This window comes from Cnephaeus nilssonii, assembly GCF_951640355.1.
Source record: "Cnephaeus nilssonii genome assembly, chromosome: 6".
In the NCBI taxonomy this organism is placed as follows: domain Eukaryota; kingdom Metazoa; phylum Chordata; class Mammalia; order Chiroptera; family Vespertilionidae; genus Cnephaeus; species Cnephaeus nilssonii.
In genome coordinates, this window is record NC_137077.1 from 4,294,865 (window position 1) to 4,317,314 (window position 22,450).

The 22,450-nt window shown below is 39.3% G+C and overlaps 1 protein-coding gene across 2 annotated transcripts in view; it reads right to left on the reverse strand.

Moving 5' to 3' along the window:
- The window catches only part of EP300 (EP300 lysine acetyltransferase), a 68,258-nt gene that overhangs the window by 21,857 nt on the left and 23,951 nt on the right, over positions 1-22,450 (reverse strand). Inside the window, exons 3-17 of one of the 2 annotated variants that reach the window (XM_079774126.1) lie at positions 20,813-20,989; positions 19,431-19,692; positions 18,038-18,151; positions 16,544-16,789; positions 14,561-14,654; positions 13,879-14,016; positions 11,880-11,997; positions 11,057-11,231; positions 7,639-7,716; positions 7,111-7,220; positions 5,464-5,601; positions 4,184-4,621; positions 2,508-2,687; positions 2,127-2,271; positions 47-165 (exon numbers count right to left, since the gene is read on the reverse strand). In XM_079774126.1, coding sequence (XP_079630252.1) covers positions 47-165; positions 2,127-2,271; positions 2,508-2,687; positions 4,184-4,621; positions 5,464-5,601; positions 7,111-7,220; positions 7,639-7,716; positions 11,057-11,231; positions 11,880-11,997; positions 13,879-14,016; positions 14,561-14,654; positions 16,544-16,789; positions 18,038-18,151; positions 19,431-19,692; positions 20,813-20,989 — 2,532 coding nt within the window. The remainder of the gene's footprint in view (positions 1-46; positions 166-2,126; positions 2,272-2,507; positions 2,688-4,183; positions 4,622-5,463; positions 5,602-7,110; positions 7,221-7,638; positions 7,717-11,056; positions 11,232-11,879; positions 11,998-13,878; positions 14,017-14,560; positions 14,655-16,543; positions 16,790-18,037; positions 18,152-19,430; positions 19,693-20,812; positions 20,990-22,450) is intronic. The other variant, XM_079774125.1, reaches the window with a different exon arrangement.

Sequence of the window (22,450 nt, forward strand, 5' to 3'; positions counted from 1 at the left end):
GTTAACAAGTTAAAGAACAAAATCAGAAGTACCACCACATACTTACAGGGATTCCTAGAAGCTGAGGGTCCACAGGTTGACGAAAGGGGAGGGATTCTGGATCCTGTCGGTAAAGTGCCTCCAATGTTGGCATCAGTGCCTGGCGTAATTCTTCTGGTTTGAAAACTTAAGAGTACATTTAAAATTAGTTATTAACCATAGAAAGAGAAAAAGTTCAAGTCAAAGCTATGAATATATCTCAAGAATTACAAAATACAAAAACGTCTACGTTGTCCCCATGGAAGTATCACTAAGGGTGGGGAGCACCTTCAAAACACCATGTCTTGTAATCCTTAAACACCTTTTATGGCTCAGCTAATTTTTCAGTCAGAAATTTAGTTAACGTTTTTTGTTTTGTTTTGTTACTCCCTCACCCAAGGACCCATTCATTGATTTTTAGAGGAAGGAAGGGAGACACAGAAGCATTAATGTGAGAAACAGGTTGGTTGCCTCTAGTATGTGCCCCATCCGGGAAGGAACCTACAACCTAGGTATGTGCCCTGACCAGGAATTGAACCTGGGACCTAGGTACGTGCCCCATCTGGGATTGGAACCCGTGACCTTTCAGTGTATGGGATGATGCTCCAACCAACTGAGCCAGAGTAGTTAAGATGGTCTTGACCAAGTAGAAAAAGAATCCCAAGCCTTCCAAAAATTTATGAAGAGACTTGTCAAAATAATATAGGAAGAGGAGGAGGCTATCAAGTAAGAATAGAAAGAACTCAGTCACAACATCAGTATTTAACAAGATAGAAATGGGATCTGGTATTGTCTTATTGCTGAAGGTATCAGAAGCACTCAAAGAAGAGTCCCTTATGTTTCAGAGCTTAGGAGGAAGGCATATTTACAATTTTAATGGCAAACGTTAGGTTTAAGTTTAAGGAAACAGACTGAATTGTTATTGCCAGAACACTGGACTCAGTTTACCAAATTATGTTCAAGTGTGTTTTGCAAAAGTCAGAAAGAGTTGCGCATGTGTCACAAATGGAATCAGTTTAAGCTGTCATTCAAGAAGCTAGCCTAAAAAGTCCAATTTTGAGCTTTAAAATTACACTTAGAGCACGGGCCTTATTTCTACTATTTACAAATAAATTTTGTCTTCAGGAGGGTATATATGTTAGCACTTCAGGTATTTTTCACCTCATTATGGGGGCTGCCATAACAATAAAATCAGACAAACAGATGGCTTCTTTTGTCTCTCATACTAAGTTGTATTAAAAATAGATTTTGAGCAAACTTGTGTGATTAGCTGTTTTAAAGAGAATCTGAATAGGAACATTGGGTTTGTTGCAGCCTACATTAAAACAACTCAATATATACAACCTTACTTTTAAGTGAAAATAATTTTTTAACCCCAACATTTTAAAATACATTAATGGAACACTTTTATAAACATCCTCTCCAGGAGTCAGGAGACTCTCCCTTGAGATAAGCCCTGCCTGTGCCACTGAAGAGGTCACTAGAGTTACAGTAAGTTCTAGCCCTACACTAGTTAATTTCTGTGGGAATTGTTTGAGTTAAACACTGTGTTAAGCAGCACTGCTTGGTCAACTTGATTCATCAATATTCAGCAGGGTGGTTCAAAGCAGAGACTGCATAGCTGACCTGGGTTCACTAAGCTGAGTAAGCTGGGGCAAGTTACTTGTTGAGCATCAGTTTTCCTGCCTGTATAATGGGATCAACAGCATCAGAGTTTTTATAAACTTATCAAATGAGACAATGCAGGTGTGTGGCATAATGCCTGGTGCAGAGTAGGTTAACAATGTTATTAATGCTATTATTTTTTGCATTTCAAGAATATTACTTAATTTCTCTCCTCTGAAAAATCCAATTTTGACAGGGTGTTAACCACCCAACAATGAAGAAATGATGGGTATGACTGACCCAGTAATTCCAGGAAGGAAATATACCTTTAAACAAATAAATAAATTCTTTTCCAACATTAGTTAATGAAAAGACCAGGCCAAGGGCTCCAAGCTTAATGAAACCACATTAGAGTCCATTTCCGAGGTCCAAGAAGCCTGAGCCCACTCTTCTCAAGGTCTTTGTTGTTCCCTGCCTTCAGGAACACAGAGCCTGAGACTTACTCTTCTTCTTTGACTGTCCTGGAGCTGGAGACGACTGAGTAACTGAAGTACTCGGCTGGTCTTCCTCCTCTTTCGTTTCAGTTTTTATTTCAGTGCCTCTCTCTTCTGTTTCTGTAGGTTCCACTTTACAGTCTTCTGCTTTAGTCTAAAAGGCAAGGTAGGTATTATAGTATTCCAAAGACATGCAACTGGAAGCAGTAAAGATCACTGACTGACTGTCGCCGCCTCCCCCAGCCCCCCCGTATGAGTATCTGAAGACCCTTTTCTCAAATGGAAATCAATGAAATGAGATCTAATTATCAGTATACGTTCCTGTAATATGTTTAATTGGGTTTCTAGACTGAGTTCCTTACCAAATCACAGTAATTGCCCTACTCTCACCTCTGGAATATCCTCTGGCTGAGTATCTGCTGGTTCTGGCTGATCCACTTCCATTTTAGCCTCCATTTTCACTTCCTGTGAAGGCTGCTTCTCAGGAATGGCCTGAGAATTCACTTCTGTGCTACTAGTAGATGGTGGGTTTGACACCTGCCCCTCAATGCTTACAGCTGGCTGGGAAAGCTGGGCAGAGAGGGGGGGACGACACAAAAAATTTGCCAATTATACAACCAGAATTTAAGCTACACAATAGGATGGCATGGTTAACCCATTTCTAGGCTGGTATCATTACATCCTTTTATAGAGCTTTAACTTACTGCCTATTTCATCCCCTTGTAATAAATCATGCTTTATTTTATTTTAAATCCTCACTCAAGGATATGCTTAAAGAGAGGAGGGGAGAAAGAGAAACATCAATGTGAGAGAGAAACATGGATTGGGTGTCTTCCGCATGTTCCCTAACTGGGGATCAAAACCATAACCCAAGAATGTGTCCTGTCTGAGAGTTACACCAGCAACCCTTTGGTACATGGGATGACGCTCAACCGAGTCACTCTGGCCAGCGTACATTATGCTTTGGAACAGGAGATTGAGGACTGAGAAATACTGGTTCACCGTTTGCACATAAAAGAGCCACCAACTGGCTTTTTGGTGATTCTCATTCTGTGGTAGTGTGTGAGGGGGGAAGGTTTCAGAGATGACTGCCAGGAGGAGCTCACATTTATAGAGAAATGGAAAGAAAAGAAAAAAAGGTTGACTGCCTGTCTTGTTTTGTTTTTAACACTTCTCGTTAGGACATTTCAAATGTACAGAAAAATAGAATATAATGAGCCCTCATACTGCATGGCTGTTTGGAATAATCAAATTCTAAAGGATAAATGTCCATTCTCCTAAGTCTTCCAATAAGAAACCTCATAATGAGAGGTTAGCATTTTCAGGAACTACCCTACGTAGAATAAAATCAAGTTTCCTTTTGCACTCTGCCCTCTCTTGCCCATCAAAGGCCAGATGATCCAGTCACTAGTGAACAGTGTTTTATAAAGTAGACTTTTAGCTCAATATTGACAGAGAATGAAAATAGTATCAGTAATCAAGTAGAAGGCTCTAAGCCTTCATCCATCGAGTTCTATTAATAAGGATGCAACTGTTAGATGTGAATTTAGATGTCTACTATACATAAAACGAGCCTCTCACAAAAAGCTACAAGTTGTTTCAAGCCCATACTTTTCTCTCATTTTAGATCATAATTTTCTAACTTCGGCTAGGACCACAAACACCCATAAATTCATGATTTTGTTTTGATCATTTGCTCTCATATAATACAGCTCAGGCTATTTGAAAAAGATTCTTTAAAATTCATGTGGGTATACTAAATGTACTTGAGTCTCTCCCCTGATGGTCCCCCTTAGGTGCCTTAAAGCCTCAGAATACAATATGAAACAGCATGGTCAACATCAGACCTAAACAAAATCTCTGAACTCCATCTATGCTAGGTACTACAACAGGAAAAAGAAATTTAAAAAGGGTAGGGAAAGTAAGAAAGAAAAGAAAGTCGAATCTAGTCTCGCTGGGCAGACAACAAGAGATGAAACAGTAGACAACAGAATTAACACGGCACAGAAGTACTTTAACACCACGGTACAGCGGAACCAATTCCGCCCAAACCCAAGTCTGCTTACTGGAGTGGCAGGCTGCGGAGGCAGCAGTGGTGCCGTCGGGGTGGGAACAGACGCTGACGTGCTCTGCTGTGAGAGAGGCTGCTGCTGCGGCTGGTCAGCTGAAGCAGCAGCAGGAAGTGAAGGCTGTACTTGGGGAGGAAGTTGCGTTGGTGGAGGTGTAGGTGTCTGCCTTGGAGGTGGATGTAGAGCCTGGGACTGTGGTCCAGGTGGCATTGCTGGAGGTGTAGGAACAGGAGCTGGAATTGCTGTTGCTGGTGGCTGCTGAGCCCCTATGCTTGGGGGAGTGTGGTGAGGGGTGGGAGTACGACTAGGTACAGGAGAGGGTGAATTCTGATGCAGAGCTGGTTGAGGGAGAGGAGGACAGTGAATGTGGCTCCCTTGAGACCCTGGAGGCATTATAGGAGAGTTCACAGGGCAGGAAGAACTGGACATTTGTGCCTGTTAAAATGAGAAACAGAGTAAGATGGAGATTAAGAGAAAGCAATATTTACACAGGCAGGCTATATGCATTTAAGGACACAAAAAATGCAATGAATGCCTTCATTTAAAAATGTGATAAAAACTGTTATTGGGGGCATATATCTTTGGATAATATAGTACAATTAAGTAAACTTCAAAAAATTCAGCTGAATGGCCTCAGTCTCTACAGGGGCACGGAACAGGTGAGTACACATACACAGTGGATTTTGGCCTTCCTATTCTCTCTTCAGCTCGAGTTCTTCATTCTGCACAGCAGTTGTAATGAAGATTTCATTTTAACATGTTCACTACTTTAAAAAATGGTTAATACTATCAATTTGATTTCCTTCCTGGTTTATAACAATTAACATGGCTATGCCACAGAGTAATCACTTCATTGTTCAGAATAACACATGTCTATACTGTTTATTTTCAATCCTCACTGAGGACATTTGTCCATTGATCTTTTTAGAGAGAATGGAAGAGAGAGGGGAAGACAGAAATATTGATGTGAGAGGAACACATCACATCGATTGGTTGCCTCCTGCACGCGTCCTGACCAGGACCCAGACTGGGGAGGAACCTGCAGCTGAGGTACATGCCCTTGACCAGAAGTGAAACCCGGGCCTTTCGGTCCGTAGGCTAACGCTCTATCCACTGAGTCAAACCTGCTAGGGCTATACTGTTCTAAATAAAAACTTTGAAAAAATCATCTACTCTTATCCACTATTGCTGCCACCCTTCCCTGTATAAAACCTAGACCAGAGGTTCAGGTTCAAGAATCACAAAACCAAGTAAGAAAATCCATTTGTGAGACATACTTGAGACACTGGTGCTTGACCTCCAGACGGAGCCAAAGGCATATTCGTTACATTCATTCCCTGTGTTGAGAACGGAGTCTGGGGAAGGTACTGGCTCTGGCTGGAAGGCTGCTGCATTCGAGGCCCATAGCCCATAGGCTGCACACAAAAACACAGCACCAAATAGCTTCATTACAGTTATTCTACTAGAGCAGCTGGAATCACCAACTGGTCTGGCCCTGCTGTGGGGAGGACGGGGTAGGGCAGGAAAGGAAGAAAGTGTTGCAACAGCTGTATTCATGCCAAGATAATGGAGGAAAGTCTCACAGTTTACCTAATCCTACTTTAGAGAAATTACAAGAGGTGACAAACAAATTCTCTGCTATACAAATGCACCCAAAACTGACAGAGTAAAGGTAATTGTTTCTTCACAAACTCTGCTTAAGGAAGAAGGATGAATCAAAATTTCAGACCTTTGCTCTTTGCTTATGTCAGTGATATTGTAACAGAGTAAACTGTAAGACTCCGTAATGGGTACAAAGAAGTAAAATATTACAAGTTGTGCTGAACAAGGTGCAGCATACATGGTCCCCAATGAATTGTTACATTTCATTTATAAAATTATCCCAAACAAGTACAGGCCTTTAATGAAGAATTATGGAGTACCAAAGGCCCCAAAACACCATAATCTAAGAAAGGTATGGACATATTAAAATGAAGACTAGTAAGCCTCCTCATTAAATATGGAAGACATTATGCTACACAATGCTAAAGAGCCTCAGGAATTAGAGTCACTAGCTAACGCAAAGACAAGGTAAGGGTTGGGGCCAACCAAAGGTTGTTAATAGGTTTAGAGTTTGCAATAGGAGCAATGAGATGCTAAGAGTCCTTCTTCTCCAGTCTCTACGAACAGGCAACTGCCCCTCCATTGCCAAAGACAGTTACCTTCCTGGGGAAGACAGACATTATAGAAGAGAGGTGAATATGTCTATAGTGTATAGGCTACCAAACGCTGAGATTCCAGCGAAAGGTGACTGACTGGCCATTCTTATAAGCTTTTCAATACTATGACTATGAACAGTAGTTGGAAGCAAATCTTTCTTATAGTATTTTATATAGATTACAATCAAGACAGTTCTTAACATATATATTGAATTCCAGGACATATATATATATATATATATATACACTTTAGAAACCTGGTTTTTCCATTTAAAGCTTTCAAGCCATTATAGAAGTTCTGACACAGAGCATTCCAATTTACAGATGTACCATAATTTGACCTAACAAATCCCCTAGTGCGCATTCAGGATATGGTTTTATTTCAAAAGAGAATATATAATGTAACATCTTTCACACAAATCTTCAAAGTATATCCTTTTAGTATCTCAGTGATTATTTCTGTAGGATAAATTCTGAAAAAACAATTTATAGATAAAGAGAAAGGTGAAAATTTTAGTGTCCAATGCCTATTTATCCTCATTTCTGAAATACATACTCACTTAATAATGTCTATATTAGGGCCATAGAATACAAAAGAATTACACAAGAATCACTTATAGTCAGCTGTTTAAGCAAGTGCCAGAATTTTTATATACAAAGTAAAAACAAAGAAAAAAAGGATTTTAAATTGTCAGGTATAGGTCAAAAGAGATGACCCAAACTTACTGGGTTTAGAGTTCCAGGCTGAGCTAACTGTCCATGGTGCTGAAGAGGAGAGGTTTGCCGGGGCCCAATAGGGGGCTGGGGCATATTCATCTGGCCAAATTGATTCAAACCTGTAAGTGTAAAATACTAGATTTGAACACTTTTAGGGGATCAAAGGATAAAAGACAGTTCTTATTTCTGATTCTACATCCTTTTATAAGGACAAATGAACCTGTTTTCAACTGTGAATGAATCTGCATAATTCACAATAGCAATAGAAGGGCATTGTTATCATCAATTCCATCTTCGTCCATTGTTTTTAAATGGATTCTTGATCACTTTAATGCCTTTTGCCTCTCAACCTGTCAGCCAACCTGCTCTTCCTCTCTGGGCTCCAAACTTCAAAAGGATTTCAGATTTCTCAGGCAAGCAATTATGATACCTATTGCTGGCCTGGGGCAAGAATCAAGATGCAAGTATAATCTCGTAGTACACCAGGGACTCTGTTAGAGGTCACAATTAAATACATGGTTTTCTTCCATAACTTACCAGGTTGAGGAGTTATCCGAGGCATCATCTGGTTTGGCACACTGCCACGGATCATAGACGGATCAGGTAAAGGGCCGTCTAGAGTGGAATAGAGAAATGGTTAGAAAAGCATCTTTCAGTTAAGTTTCTTTCCCTTTAAAAGAAAAAAACCCCACATCATATTTTTAGTTACATCTTGAAGAATTCAGTCTGAATCACACAATAACAAAAATTATGACTCAAACAGGAACTGGAAGAAAATGTTAGTTCTGAAATATTTTTTAAAATGCTTCCAAAAGGTTTTAGTACATGCCTTTATGAACTATGGTGCTTTCAGTATGGTCAGGAAAATATTAAAAGAAAAAATGCTATTATAGCATTTAATATGCTATTTAACTAACCCCGATTCTTTGGTTTGTATGCAGCAGAATACCTCCAGAGACAAGGGCCACAGATTTTGTCCAATAACAAAATTTGATTGTGTACCCTAATAATGTTTTTTTAAGTGCAGGTATATTTTGGCTTTAAATAAAATACTTATTATACAGAATTATATATTATGCACCTCTTAAAATAAATACAAAAAATAGATATAATTAAAATATCCTATATAATAAAAGGCTAATATGCAAATGGACCGAACGGTTGCTATGATGCACACTGACCACCAGGGGACAGACACTCAACGCAGGAATTGCCTGCAGGTGGTCAGTGTGCTCCCACAGGGGGAGCACTCAGCCAGAAGCCCTGAGCCGGGCTCACGGCTGGTGATTGCAGTGGCAGTGGTGGGAGCCTCTCTTGCCTCTGGGGCAGCACTAAGGATGTCCGACTGATGGCTTAGGACATCCCCTGAGGGCTCCCAGATTGCAAGAGGGCACAGGCTGGGCTGAGGGACCCATGCCCAAGTGCATGAATTTCGTGCACCGGGCCTCTAGTGAATAAGGTTCTAATATTTTCTTAGATTATGTGCACATCCTCTATTGCAACATTCCCAACCCATTTCACACCATAGTGCACAGAGAAAATAATATTTCTATAGCACTGGGGGAAAGGCAGAATGCTTGGGAGCGAACCAGCTCTATCCTATACACCCCCGACCCAGTGTTGTGTGCTCAAACATTAGGAACACTTGTGGCACACTGTGCTCTAAAGACAAACCCACCACATCAGACAACTCTCAAATTTTACTGTCACTTTTGTTCATTTAATAAAATGATCCCACAACTATGTAGCTTATTGCAATTCAAGTTACTAAATTCATAAGGACTTATCACTAATATTGCTCCTAATAAAACAATAAGATAGTCAAATTTAAAACTGAAGAATGCTGAACACTTAGTCATATAATTTAACTGCAACTGTGCAAGACTTACAAAATTAATGTGTAACCTGTGTTCACTATATAAAAATTTAGAGAACATAGCAAAAAGAGATAAACCTCCATTAATAGTTTTAATCTTCCACATTATATATTCACATACACTTTATACAAAAAAAAGTTTTCACTTAATATAAGTGGAACTTTTTCTCTTGTCAATAATATGCATGGGTACTCCAAGCTAAATGCTGGGGCACTTTCAGGATATTTCTGATGTTTCCACACAACTTCTGTGCAATTATACCATTATTGCTTGGAATTAAATTCCTAGAAATGGAGCAATTAGATTTCAGAGAATGAACTATTTAAATTCTTATCAACAGTACATATTTTAAGTTATGTCATCACTATCACCCATTTTAACCTTTAGAGATCCAAAAAGGTATGTACTGACTTTACTTATTCTTTAGTTTCCTTTTCCTACTTTTCTTTGTAAATGTTTCTTCAATTAGTATCTTCACTACTGAAAATATTTTCCTTGAGCCCTAACCGGTTTGGCCCAGTGGATAGAGCATCGGCCTGCGGACCAAAGGGTCCCGGGTTCGATTCCAGTCAAGGGCACGCACCTCGGCTGTAGGCTCCTCTCTGGCCCTGGCCCTGGCCCGGGCTCATGCAGGAGGCAACCAATTGATGTGTTTCCACTCACATCAATATTTCTCTGCCTTTCCCTCTCTCTTCCACTTTCTCTAAAAATCAATAGAAAAATATCCTCGGGTGAAAATTTTTTAAAAAAAGAAAAAATTTTTCCTTGGCTTGTCCATTAGTTTTTTGTTTAAAGTTTAAAAATTTTAAGTATTTACTATTAATTTCTGTGTATTGGGTATGGTAGGAATCTCCTCCTTAATCTTCTACAAAATGTCAGATTTAGTATAAGCTAAAAGTCAACATATATTTAGGACTACTTGGTTCTACTAACACGTGATCCTGCATTAGGTACTATACTGTCCTTAACACAGCACTACAATTTAATATGATAGACTTTAAACTTGGCTCAAATTTCTAAAGAACTCAAATAAATTCACCACACCCAAGTATCTCAAGTTTGTCCACTTGTCTCTGTAACTTAGTTATGCCCCTAGTTCAAACCATTAGCACTAAAGCAGTCTCAACTCTAGACTTGACTTTGTTTCTGAACATCTGTTCTCGTACCTACTCAAAATATACCTGCACTTTCATTTACCAGTGGGCCTTGTGTATACTATTTCTTCAGCCAGAAATGTCAGTCTTCTCAATTCTTTTCATATCATAAGCCAATGAGAAAACGTATCTAGCACGTGGCAGTTAACAAATGAGGTTGCTACAGGCCAGTGGCAACCAACTGTTCTCCACTTGACTATGTTGAGGCCTGAGGAGGATGAATTTCTAAATCCATATATAAATCTATCAAAGGCATATAGAGTTGGTACCTGTTGGCTCAGCTGGTGAAGAAATATAGCGTTTTCCCTATCACAGCCTTTCTTCACGTGATTTAAATAATCTATATTCTTTCTCACCATTGTGTACCTAACACCACTGCTTGGAACCCACCAACCAGTCAATGAATGAATAAGGAAGTAAACAATCCTGACTATCTGGTTAAATCATCAGGCTGAGAAGGCTGCTATAAACCAGAACACAGTGTCAAGATGAATTTTAAACAATGCTTCTAAAAAATAGTTCTTAGACTTTGAACATATTGTGTCAACAGAAATAACTTGTGTGTTTAGGATATATGAAAACTGGTGGGGCCTTTGAACCTGCTCAGTCTACATTTATTGGTTGCTACTATGTGCAAGTTAGTGAAAACCTGTGGGCTAGCATTTCCTAAGTGTCACTATGAGAGAAGGGTATCTGGGGCTCTCAAATGATGCCAGATTATCAGGACATGTTAAGTAACTTGCTCAGAAATCTTAAATGTGCTGCTCAGCTACTGTTTTTACCAGAGGATAAATTTTCTTTGCATAGGCAAAAAATGCAAAGAAAACTAGAATAGCTGCATAAGCTTATGCAAATTAATGACTTTGGTGAGAAATCATTTATTACCAAATTTTCTCCAAATCAAATATAACAAAAAGCACTTACTAGAAGTCATTCCTGGTTGTGGTTGCCCCATGTTAGGCCCTGGATTCATGGAAACTGGCACCATGCCTGCAGCATTTGGTAGCATGTTTTGTTTCTGTAGTCTAGTCCTTCGTTTTTCTTCTAGTTCTTTCTGGATTTTATAGATCTTCTCAGCTAGCAGGTGGTAGTATTCCGCCTTTATAAATTTTGGAAATAAAATGGAGATGAGGAAAAAAGAACTACCATTTGGTAACAGAAAAAATGAACTAAGAAGATATTTTAGCTGCACTTAAGTAGGCAGAAACCAAAAGTGGGAAGAACCTAATCTACTTTGTTGTATCATTCCAAACATGAGCTCATTTTGGAATGATCATGTGAAAAGCAGCTTCATTATGAATCTATAAAATAAGTATGACCTCTCAAAGTCGGTTTACAAAGTATGTTCTGGCAATTTACAGCACATGCAAAGACTATGCTACATTTTTAAGAAGTGCCAATTTAGAGAAGAAAGTTCAACTGATTCAGAAACTGCAATACTACTTGACTAAGCAGCTGATTCACCATATTCTAGTGAAAATAGCACAGAGCTGGAAACAGCTCAACCACTTTCTAAGTTGACAGAAGGACAACCCAGATAAAGTGCCACATGAGTGGACTGTATTACTAAGAGGAAAAACGTAAAAGTCTTGATGATGTACACTTTAAGAAAATTACTTTGTTATCTTGACTATGCACAATGAGAATAAGACAGGATAGCTAAAGGTATCTTCTGAAGTACATATTACGAAGAGGAATAAATACAGGGCCATTTCTGACTTTCTATAGGAAAAAAACAGGTGCTCACGCGATTATTTGCAGATTCATACATGTCCCCTTCCACTTTCCGGGCATATGCAACTAGGTTTTCCATCCGTCTGTCTTTTAAAGCAGCAGGATCCGGAGTAGGAAATATGGCTTGAACACTAAGAATAGAGAATCCTAACACTGTTATATCACAAAAGCTTTTCAAACTCATCATAGAAATATACTGTACTTTAAATTTTCCCCTCATTTTTGTACAGTGTTCACATTAAATGAAATTTAAAAGTGAGGGGTGAACCTGGTAAGTCTGGCACAGTAGGTGAGCGTTGACCTATGAACCAGAAGATCATGGTTCGATTCCCCGTCAGGCACATGCTGGGGTTTTAGGCTTGATCTCGTGTGGGGTGTATAGGAGGCAACCAATCAATGATTCTCTCTCATCACTGATGTTTCTCTTTCTCTCCCTTCCTCTCTAAAATCAATAAAACAACATTTAAAAATAAAATAAATAAAGGGAAGGGGTGGAATGTACTCTAATATAAAATACTGACCAAGATGAAATTATCCTTTTATGGTAAACGAAAGGTTTTCCTGATCAGAATAAAGAAATGACTCCATAAAAATACTCTCTCTTGCCGAAACCGGTTTGGCTCAGTGGATAGAGCGTCGGTCTGCGGACTGGAGGGTCCCAGGTTCGATTCCGGTCAAGGGCATGTACATTGGTTGCGGGCACATCCCCCGTGGGGGGGGTGCAGGAGGCAGCTCGTCGATGTTTCTCTCTCATCGATGTTTCTAACTCTCTATCCCTCTCCCTTCCTCTCTGTAAAAAAATCAATAAAATATATTTAAAAAAAAATACTCTCTGGCCCCTTTCTATGACTGTAATTTGAAACAAACAATTATACTGTACAATTTGCATAAAGGAAGTGAGGAAACCTGACCTTTGGTACATTATCAATTATCAACAGCCTTCAGATCCTTCTACTCTACTAAATGTATTCCGTTTAGTAAAATAAAATCTAATCATCACTATGAAATCTTAAAATATAAAAAACTTGAAGTAGACGGGGCAGAAATGCATCATAATTCTGCTAAAAGTCTTTTACTCTCTGGCAATTTCCTACAAAATGCTTAGCATTAGTATTCCTAAAAATTGACCAATGTGATTTCAAGCCACTAATTTTATCATCTGGCTATCTCATGTTCAGTTTAATAGTACTTGAAGATCCAGAAGAGGAAGAAATAAGTGGAAGTTTAGATGAATACTTGAGTTGGTAAAAAAAAATAACATCAAGTCAGATGATCAACCCCAAATAATTATCTCTGTTCATTAAGTAAAAATGTGGATGGGATGAACGAAATCCCTCTATTAAGTGGAGAAAAGATAATCAAAGACTGTTTTCTCCAAAAATAAAAATGCTGTGTATTGAAGTGTAAGTTCTGTAATCAGAGAGGTCTAGGCTCTATCTTTTTGATACTGGGTGCATTACATTTTCCCACTCTATCTGCCTTTCCCCTCTTTATTCTGACAAGCACTCTTTAAATAAGACAGTGTTTGTCAGGCAGAGTGCCTGAAATATATAAACTTTCCAACGAATAGGGCGAACTATTACACAAATTATTGATATATATACTATTGCAGGATCAGAAAAACATCCTACCAGATTTAACTTGTCAACATAATAAAAGCTCAGGGATAACAAAAAATTGTTGCCACATTCTAATGAGCTGAGATCTAGGCTTTCTTTTGAAATTATGAATTTTGTAAAAGCAGTAACAATAACGTGAATAATTTTTAACTAATATATTTATTACTGTCACTAGGCAGAATAGTTAAAGCTGAGACACTCCTAACAAAGACGATGAAAAACTTGAGGAGCAGAAACTAAGAAGCAAGAAAGCCACAGGAGCAGAAGAATATTAGCAACAACAGCCAAGCTAGAGAAAAATCAATAATATTCCTCTTGTGGTTAAGTGCCTGGCAGATTAGAAGCATGCTGACATGGTAACTCTTTATGACTAAGACATGCCTACAATCTTACAGTTTGTGAACAAGATGATTTCGAAGATCCTGAGTAATATCTTCATGCCATTGTTTCCGAATTCCAGTACTGGATGGTTGAGCTGCTGTTGGCATAGGACCCAGGGAGGCCACACTGGCATTTTCACTCATCATTGGGCTTTACAAAGGAGAAATAGTTTAAGTGAAGATGACAGGAGCAAGATCTCATTTAAGTAGAGTGGAAAGTGATGCCTGCAATGGGTCTAATACACTGTGGCAGGTCTATTTATTACATAAAGAAGGTGGGGTGGGGTGGGGAGACAGTATAAATGTGTTAGTACTTCTGTGAGGGAAAGTGTTAACCCACAACATTTCATTATGCGAAGGGGAGGAAGACACCTAACTCTTATATTGTAAGACTATGCTGATATTTTGACACAGATTATCTCAGGGAATTCGATGGGCAATGGATTAATTCTGAACAATGGAATAGAGCAAATTCACTTTTTAAGTAGCTGCAGACTTGCAACTTTCTACAGCAAGTATATGGGAAGTTGTAGATTTCCCCAAATAATTAATACGATTTCAAAAATGTTATAGAAAGCCTAAAAGTATGGTCTCAAACACTATATTTGCCTTTATACATCAAGAATTATCTTCGAATCTAAGAAATTCTAACATGTTTAGAACACAACACAGACCACATCCAAAATAAAACTTACTTTTGAGAATTTATGGCTGAATGCAACATCGAGTCAGAAAGAAGATTTGATGTTTGAACGCCTACACCTCCATTTACTCCCATAGGACTAGCATCTAGGTTAAAACAAAAGAAAACAAGAATATTTTAAATACCAGTAACAACAACAACAAAACACCAAAAAAGAAGGAAAAGTTATAGAAGTGTTGAAGAAATTATCACAAGAAATTTTTATCCTGACCATGACCTCCTGGTTCAAAGGTCAACAGTCAACCACTGAGCCACACCGGCTGGGCACTAAAAAATCTTTACAGAATAAGTGAATTCAATAGCAACTAGAAGATTGAGAATGTGATTGTGGAAGGTTTACAGCGAAAATCTCTGATTTGGGGCTCCAGAGGGGATTCCTTCTTCGCCTCCCTGCTACAGAATCTTGATAACCTTACATATAATAGAGATCCTGTAGTTTTGTCACTTACCCGCCCATCCAGACTAGAAATGTTACAAAGTAAAGAACAGGTCCCTTTGGTATGTTTTTCAGCACAAAGCACATGTGAATGAATGTTGCTTATTCAATTATTCAAATGCTCTTGTCAATCAAAGGTGCCTAAAATTTTTAGCTCTGAGAATATTCCATCCAGCATTATAGCCAGTTCTGCCACGGAGACACATTTGTAATATCAAGTTGTTATGGTGAATATAGTTTCCCCATGAAAGCATCAGTGTAAATGTTTACTTAGGTGTTTCATCCTCCCCAGTACTACTCAGATAAAGATGCTATGACACAGACCCATAAACAAATACTTTCTCTAAAAATCCAGCAGCTTGGAAGCATAAAATAGAGATCATATCTACTAAATAAATGAGATACAAACTTTCATTTATTTATTTTTAAAAATATATTTTATTGATTTCAGAGAGGAAGAGAAAGGGAGAGAGAGATAGAAACATCAATGATAAGAGAGAATCATTGATTGGCTGCCTCCTGCACGCCCCCTACTGGAGATGGAGCCCGCAACCCGGGCATGTGCCCTTGACCGGAATCGAACCCAGGACCCTTCAGTCCGCAGGCCGACGTTCTATCCACTGAGCCAAACCAGCTAGGGCGAGATACAAAACTTTTAGAAGAGGATGCAAAACTCGGGAAGTTTTTGATGGTAATAGTTCCAGAATTTCCATAAAGTAGCTGAAAAATAGCTAACACCAAATGGAGTAATTAAAATATAAACTGTACATTACATGACATTAGTGAACAAATGTTGGTCCAAATTAAAATTTAGAAGAAAATATACTCAAAAAGGAGAAGTCACCAAAATACTACTTTGTTCCTTAAATCTGCAATGACTATTAAGAACCCAGAATATATATTATTTTTAAAATATTTTTTATTGATTTTAGAGAGAGAGGAAGGGAGAGGGAGACAGAGTTAATATCTATCGGCTGCCTCCTACACACCCCACACTGGGGATCAAGCCCACAACCTGGGCATGTGCTCTGACCAGGAACTGAACCATAACCTCCTGGTTCATAGGTCGACGCTCAACCACTGAGCCAAGCTGGTGGGGCAAATATATATATATATATATATATATATATATAAATAACAACAACAAAAGACAAAGAAACAAACAAAAATCCTGGAAATCCAAATATCCATCTGTTAGAGATTATTTTATACAATGAAGCACTATACAACCACTAAAAAGGACATAAAGAAATTGTCTTATAGAATAACACATGGAATTCTAGTCTAGAAATTAAAGTTACACATGCTTAAAAGGATTTAGAAGGATATAAACCAGTAGCAGCTGCCTCTGGTATATGGATTACAAGGCACTTACAATCTTAAAAAATAAAATTACTTCAAAAGTTAAACGTGACAAAGAAATTGAGGGTAGGGGAGAAAGGTACAGACACATAGGGTAAATAACCTAAAGAGTTAATCCTATATGTATTACGTGGCATTTATAGACACATCACATTTTTCACTGGGACACAAACTTACTCATGTTGCTCATGGGCCGCATGCCTTGGGGAGACTGCCCCGACGGCTGATTCTGCTGGCTCTTTGCTTGTACCTGGGGCTGTGTCGGCATTTGATTGACTTGATAGGGCAGTCCAAGGGCTGCATAGGCTCTTTCTATAGAGCTGGGGTCAATCTGACTGACGGTGCTGAGGCTGGGTGTAGACTGCTGACCCACACCTAGAGAGCTAGTATTTCCAAGTCCAACTGGTGTTCCAGTCAGAATTGCTATAGAAAGAAAAAGAATTACAATATTAAAGATGGTTAAAAAAAAAAAAAGGACTAACATGTTTAAATGTATTTTTAAAACCATAAAACTATTGTTTTGTGAAACATCTCAGTACATGCATCTTTCCCCCATTATTTCCCTGGAAAAAATTTCTAGATGCAGAACTGATTGGTTAAAGGGGATCATTGGCATGAAAAGGCTTTTGATCCAAAATACCCAAAATCCTTCCTGCAAGCTGTATTAATGTCCCAGTAGGAAGCCTCAGAACCATACCCACGCCAACACTAGAGAGCAGCATTACTTCTGCCGAGGTGATGGGAGAGATGGTACTTCATTTCTTACTTTACAGTGAACTTTTTGGTATTTCCTCCGCTAAGCGAACTGTTTCCTAGTCTAAATTTTCTACTGGGCTCCTTATGATTTCCTCATTCATTTATGAAGTCTAATTTCTTTTCCACATGCTCTATATGTATCTCCGAATTTGTCTTTCAATCCTAAACGCTTAATGTTTTGTTTCTAGAGTGGAGATGTGTTAGCTGCACTTCTATCTTTCTACTCGACTTGCCTTTTCTCTATGAAAAACACATTATCGCTTCAGGTTTCTAAAAATAATTTCCAATTTTTTTCACTTTTAAAATAATTTCAAATTATATAAATATTTAGATCACAGATATAGAGGAATGATTTGCCCAATGTTAAAACATTAATCTTTTACATTTTCATGAATTTAAAAATAGAGCATAAATTCACCCATCGTTTTTGTTTCAATGTTTTTATTGATTTTTAGAGAGGAAGGGAGAGAGATAGAAACATCATCGATCAGCTGCCTCCTGCATGCCCCCTTTTGGGGATTGAGCCTCAACCCAGGCATGGGCCCTGATCGGTAATCGAAGGGGTGACCTCTTGGTTCCTGAGTCGATGCTCAACTACTGAGCCTCACCACACTGAGCCACGCCATCCATCATTTTTTATAAAAAATGACTAAGTTTCTGGATCTTATTTTAGGTAATAAACAGTTCACATCTAACTTCATTAATATGAAGTTAATGAAAAGTGAAAACAACTAGGCAGCCACAGGAACTTCACGTAATCAAATACTCTAAATCCCACCAAACTGTATGAAGAGAGTCTAGGAATACTTTTGGTATAAAAGATTTAATTGCTTTCTATCTCTCTCCCGTCTCCCTTCCTCTCTGAAATCAATAAAGAAACACACACACACACACACACAAGATTTAATCGCTTACACTGCTGATTTCTCTTATCCCCCGCATTTTTCAGGGGGAGACACACAGGACAGTCATGCCTCGTACAGTTCTTCCAGTGGGAGATGATTTGTCGAGAAGATGCACAGTGGGCCACTAAAAAAAAGAAAAATAACTTTTTTTAAAGTGCAGGTTACATCTTTACATTAGTGCCAGCTAACTTATTGACTACTTAACAAGTGTCACAGATGTTATTAACTGACTTCATCTTTATAACAGTCCTACAGGGTAGCTATTAGTACTCATATTTCATAGTTGAGAAAGCAGGCAAAAAGTGGGTAATGTGCACAAAGTCAGAGAGTACCCCAAATGGGATTCAATCTCAAGCAGTCTGGCTCCAGAGCCCATTAAAAAAAAAACACACACTTTTTAAAAATCCTCACTTGAGGATATGTTTTTTTTTTTTTTTAAACATATATTTTACTGATTTTTTACAGAGAGGAAGAGAGAGGGATAGAGAGTTAGAAACATCGATGAGAGAGAAACATCGATCAGCTGCCTTCTGCACACCCCCTACTGGGGATGTGCCCGCAACCAAGGTACATGCCCTTGACCGGAATCCAACCTGGGACCCTTGAGTCCGCAGGCCGATGCTCTATCCACTGAGCCAAACTGGTTTCGGACGATATGTATTTTTTGAAAAATTCATTTTTAGAGAGAAGGGAAAGGGGAGGGAGAAATATCGGTGAATTGCCTCCACTGTGCACCCCGACAGGGGAAGGAACCCACAACCGAGGTATTGTGCCCTGACCAGGAATCAAACCCGCAACCTTTTGGTGTAGGGCAGGAACTCGGCAAGGGCCAGGCCCCATATTTTTCACCACCAAGCTGTGCAGTGTACTGTATTCTATAAAAGTAAATTTCTAATGATTCCACAAATATATAAATTGTATGTCAGTTAGCAAACCCTCAATAATACTTTAGGTGTGCTATGCTGGGCAAATCAAAGTCAGTAAGTATCAACACAAAAAAGAAGTCCTTAAACTTTCTTCTCCTACCACATCACTAGATACTCACTTACAAATGATACTGTATTTTAGAATATCCTGCTATAGTGGTCGGCAAACTCATTAGTCAACAGAGCCAAATATCAACAGTACAACGATTGAAATTTCTTTTGAGAGCCAAATTTTTTACATTTAAACTTCTTCTAACGCCACTTCTTCAAAATAGACTCGCCCAGGCTGTGGTATTTCGTGGAAGAGCCACACTCAAGGGGCCAAAGAGCCGCATGTGGCTCGTGAGCTGCAGTTTGCCGACCACGATCCTACTACACATAGGAAGACATCAGTAAAGGAGCCTCAAAACAGTTGACCATATTTTCTCTCTGCTGTAAATATTAATTGCTGAGCACACAAACCCTGTGAGAACTCACCTTGGCAGGACTTGCCTGACTGGCAGTGTGTCATGTGGTTTAGGACGTTCTTCATCGTGCGACAGTGGGGAAGGTTGCACTGCCTCACCTCCCCGTTAGCCTGCTCCCGGCGCTGGCACTTGTGAGCGTGCAAAAGGAGGACAAGCTGCTGCTGGATGAGTTTGCGCTTCTCGGGATCAGCCGTGTGGGCTCCAGAGCCCATCCCTTGGGCTACTGGCGTCACAAGGCCTGGCTGCTGGACCTGAGGGGCCTGCTGTTGGCCCTAAGGGAGAAAACCATAAAGATACACTTAGTGTTCGGTGTTCCAATGTACTATCTCTAATAAATACAAACCTGGATATTTTCAGTTAAAACCTTTAAGGACAATCTACTATAAGCCAGACTCCATTTTTTGATACAGGAGATTCCAAAATAAATGTTCCTTCCATTGAGAAGTTCAACTTAGTAAGAAAACAAAATACTGTATTACCAAATGATATAATCAAAGAATGTATAATACAGAGAGGGAAAGAAAGAGGAGGACACGGTAAACTCCAGGGGAACAGGGAAAAGCAAGGAATCGGTAGTGAAGAGCATGTCCAAGTAAGGTTCTGAAGAACAAGGAGCTTCTTGGGAAGCAGATCTTTCAGGTGGCTGAAAAACTAGCTTTTAAATATTCTGGAAGAAACTTGCGGGTTTTCTTTTTCTCCCCAGTAAAAAGGCAAACATTTCTGGGGACAGAAATGCCACATTTTAGTCATCCTTTTAACTTCACTGCCTCACTTCCTAGAGTATCAAATCTAGGCGGCATTCAATAAATATATGACGCAAAGCAAAAAACTAAAAATATCTGAGAAAAAGTATTCCCATAGGACAATTTTTTCCAAAAAGTGAATGTGGACAACCCGACACATTTACAACTAGAAATAGTTTTACTTCAGAAAAAGAGCAGTGTTAAAAGTGTTAGAAATTTTTCTCCAAAATAAATAAATAAATAAATAAATAAATAAATAAATAAATGTTTAAAACAACGCGTAACTTTAAGAGGGTGCTCCTTTTGTGTAGTAGTATTAGATTCAAATCAGCAGATCCTTTCATTAGGAGTTGGAATCCTTTGCCAGAGATCCTTCCCAGGGAGAATGGTTCCGCTTTCCTATCCTACAGACATGCTCACAAGCAGAAGCTTATCGCAGACCTCCAAAACTTTCACTTTAGCAACCCTACTCACTCCTATTTGGACCTGCCCCCTTACTGTTCACAAGTGACAAAATACCATGTGAACTGGAAGGGGGGTACAAGTCTCCTCAATCACAGGGGTCATTGATTGTAGTGTGTATACTAACGTAATTCTTCTGTTTAAAATGCCAATTTGAAGACAAATTTGTAAATAGATTACTACCCACCATGTTGGGCATTCCTCCACCAGGAACTGCTTTTTTGTCCATTGCAAATGGAGATAAGCTATTTGGCAGTACAGGCTTTGTCTGAATTTGGAGACCAAGGCCACCGGTTCCAATCTGTTGTCCAGAACTCTGAGTGTACGGTGAACCATAAGGATTAGGGTTGTTCATCATTCCCATCTAAGAACAAGAAACAGAAAAAAATTAAATCTTATTCCCCATCCTATATAATAAAAGCCCACCGACCAAATGGCAGAACAATCAGAACGACTGGTTGACTAGTTGCTATGACACTCACTGACCACCAGGGGCAGACGCTCAATGCAGGAGCTGCCCCCTGGTGGTCAGTGTGCTCCCACAGTGGGAGCGCTGCTCGACTGACGGGAATGGGTGGCCCACATGCTGCATAGTGGAGCCACCGGCGCCGCTGAGCTACAGAGTTAACCCTGGAGGCTGGTTCGTGGTGCCATGGGACTGAGGCCTACTCCATTGCCTCTCGGTGCTATTGTCCCTGGGTCCAGCCCCAACTGGGTCCCCTGGAGAGATGAGTGCTCTGGCTCCACGCAAGATGCTGGACCAGGGAGCAGCCACTCAGAGGATGGGTCCACAGCCGCTCTGCTGACCGGAATGAGCGGTGCTCCCACAGTGGGCCGATCCCCACAGGCCATGCCCCGCACCAGTTTATGAATCCCGTGCACTGGGCCTCTAGTATTAATAAAACAGTAATAAACCCTTTCATTTTTCACTTCCTAAATTACAAAGAAAAATTTAAAGGACACCTTCTGCACATATGAACACATTGTAGAAGTATGCTCATGAAAATAACAATTAAGATTTAGGGTTCTAAGGTACAGTAAATTTACAGGGCTATCTTCTGTAAATATTTGAGATAAATGCGCTTTAGAAAAACTTATAAACTTTTTTATTTAGCTATACCTGCTAAGCAAGGTTTATCATTCATCTCCAAGTTTTTTTGTTTTTTTTTAAAATATGTTTTTATTTATTTCAGAGAGGAAAGGAGAGGGAGAGAGAGAGATAGAAACATCAATGATGAGAGAGAATCATTGACTAGCTGCCTCCTGCATGCTCCCCACTGGGGATCGAGCCCACAACCTGGGCATATGCCCTGACCAGGAATCAAACTGGTGACCTCTTGGTTCCTGGGTGGACGCTCAACCGCTGAGCTACACCCGGCTGGGCATTCATCTTCACTTTTAATGAATTAAATGCACTTTCATTTAATGTACAAACTATGGGCTTAATGAATTCAACTAAGTAACTTGCATAATCCCTAAATATATTAAGAGTTTAATATGTCAAAGCATTTGAATGTTTATTCCAGACATTTTGTTTATGTAAAAGGTAGAAAACTGATCGATTCGAGGAATATGTCCTTTTTTATTTAGGAACACGATGGCACAGTGATTTAAACTTTTTGAATCCGAATCCTTTATTCAGAGCATGTAAACTTCAGAGTCCACACCATTTCTTGCTCTCTTAAACCTAGCTTCTTTATTCATTTAATTACCTACTTGGTACTTAAAAGTAATTTGATTTTCTTTGCAACCGTTATGTACTTTAAAAAAGTAGTTGCCCCCCCCCCCCCCAAGTCCTGTGTTTATGTAAGTTCATCTGGAGCCA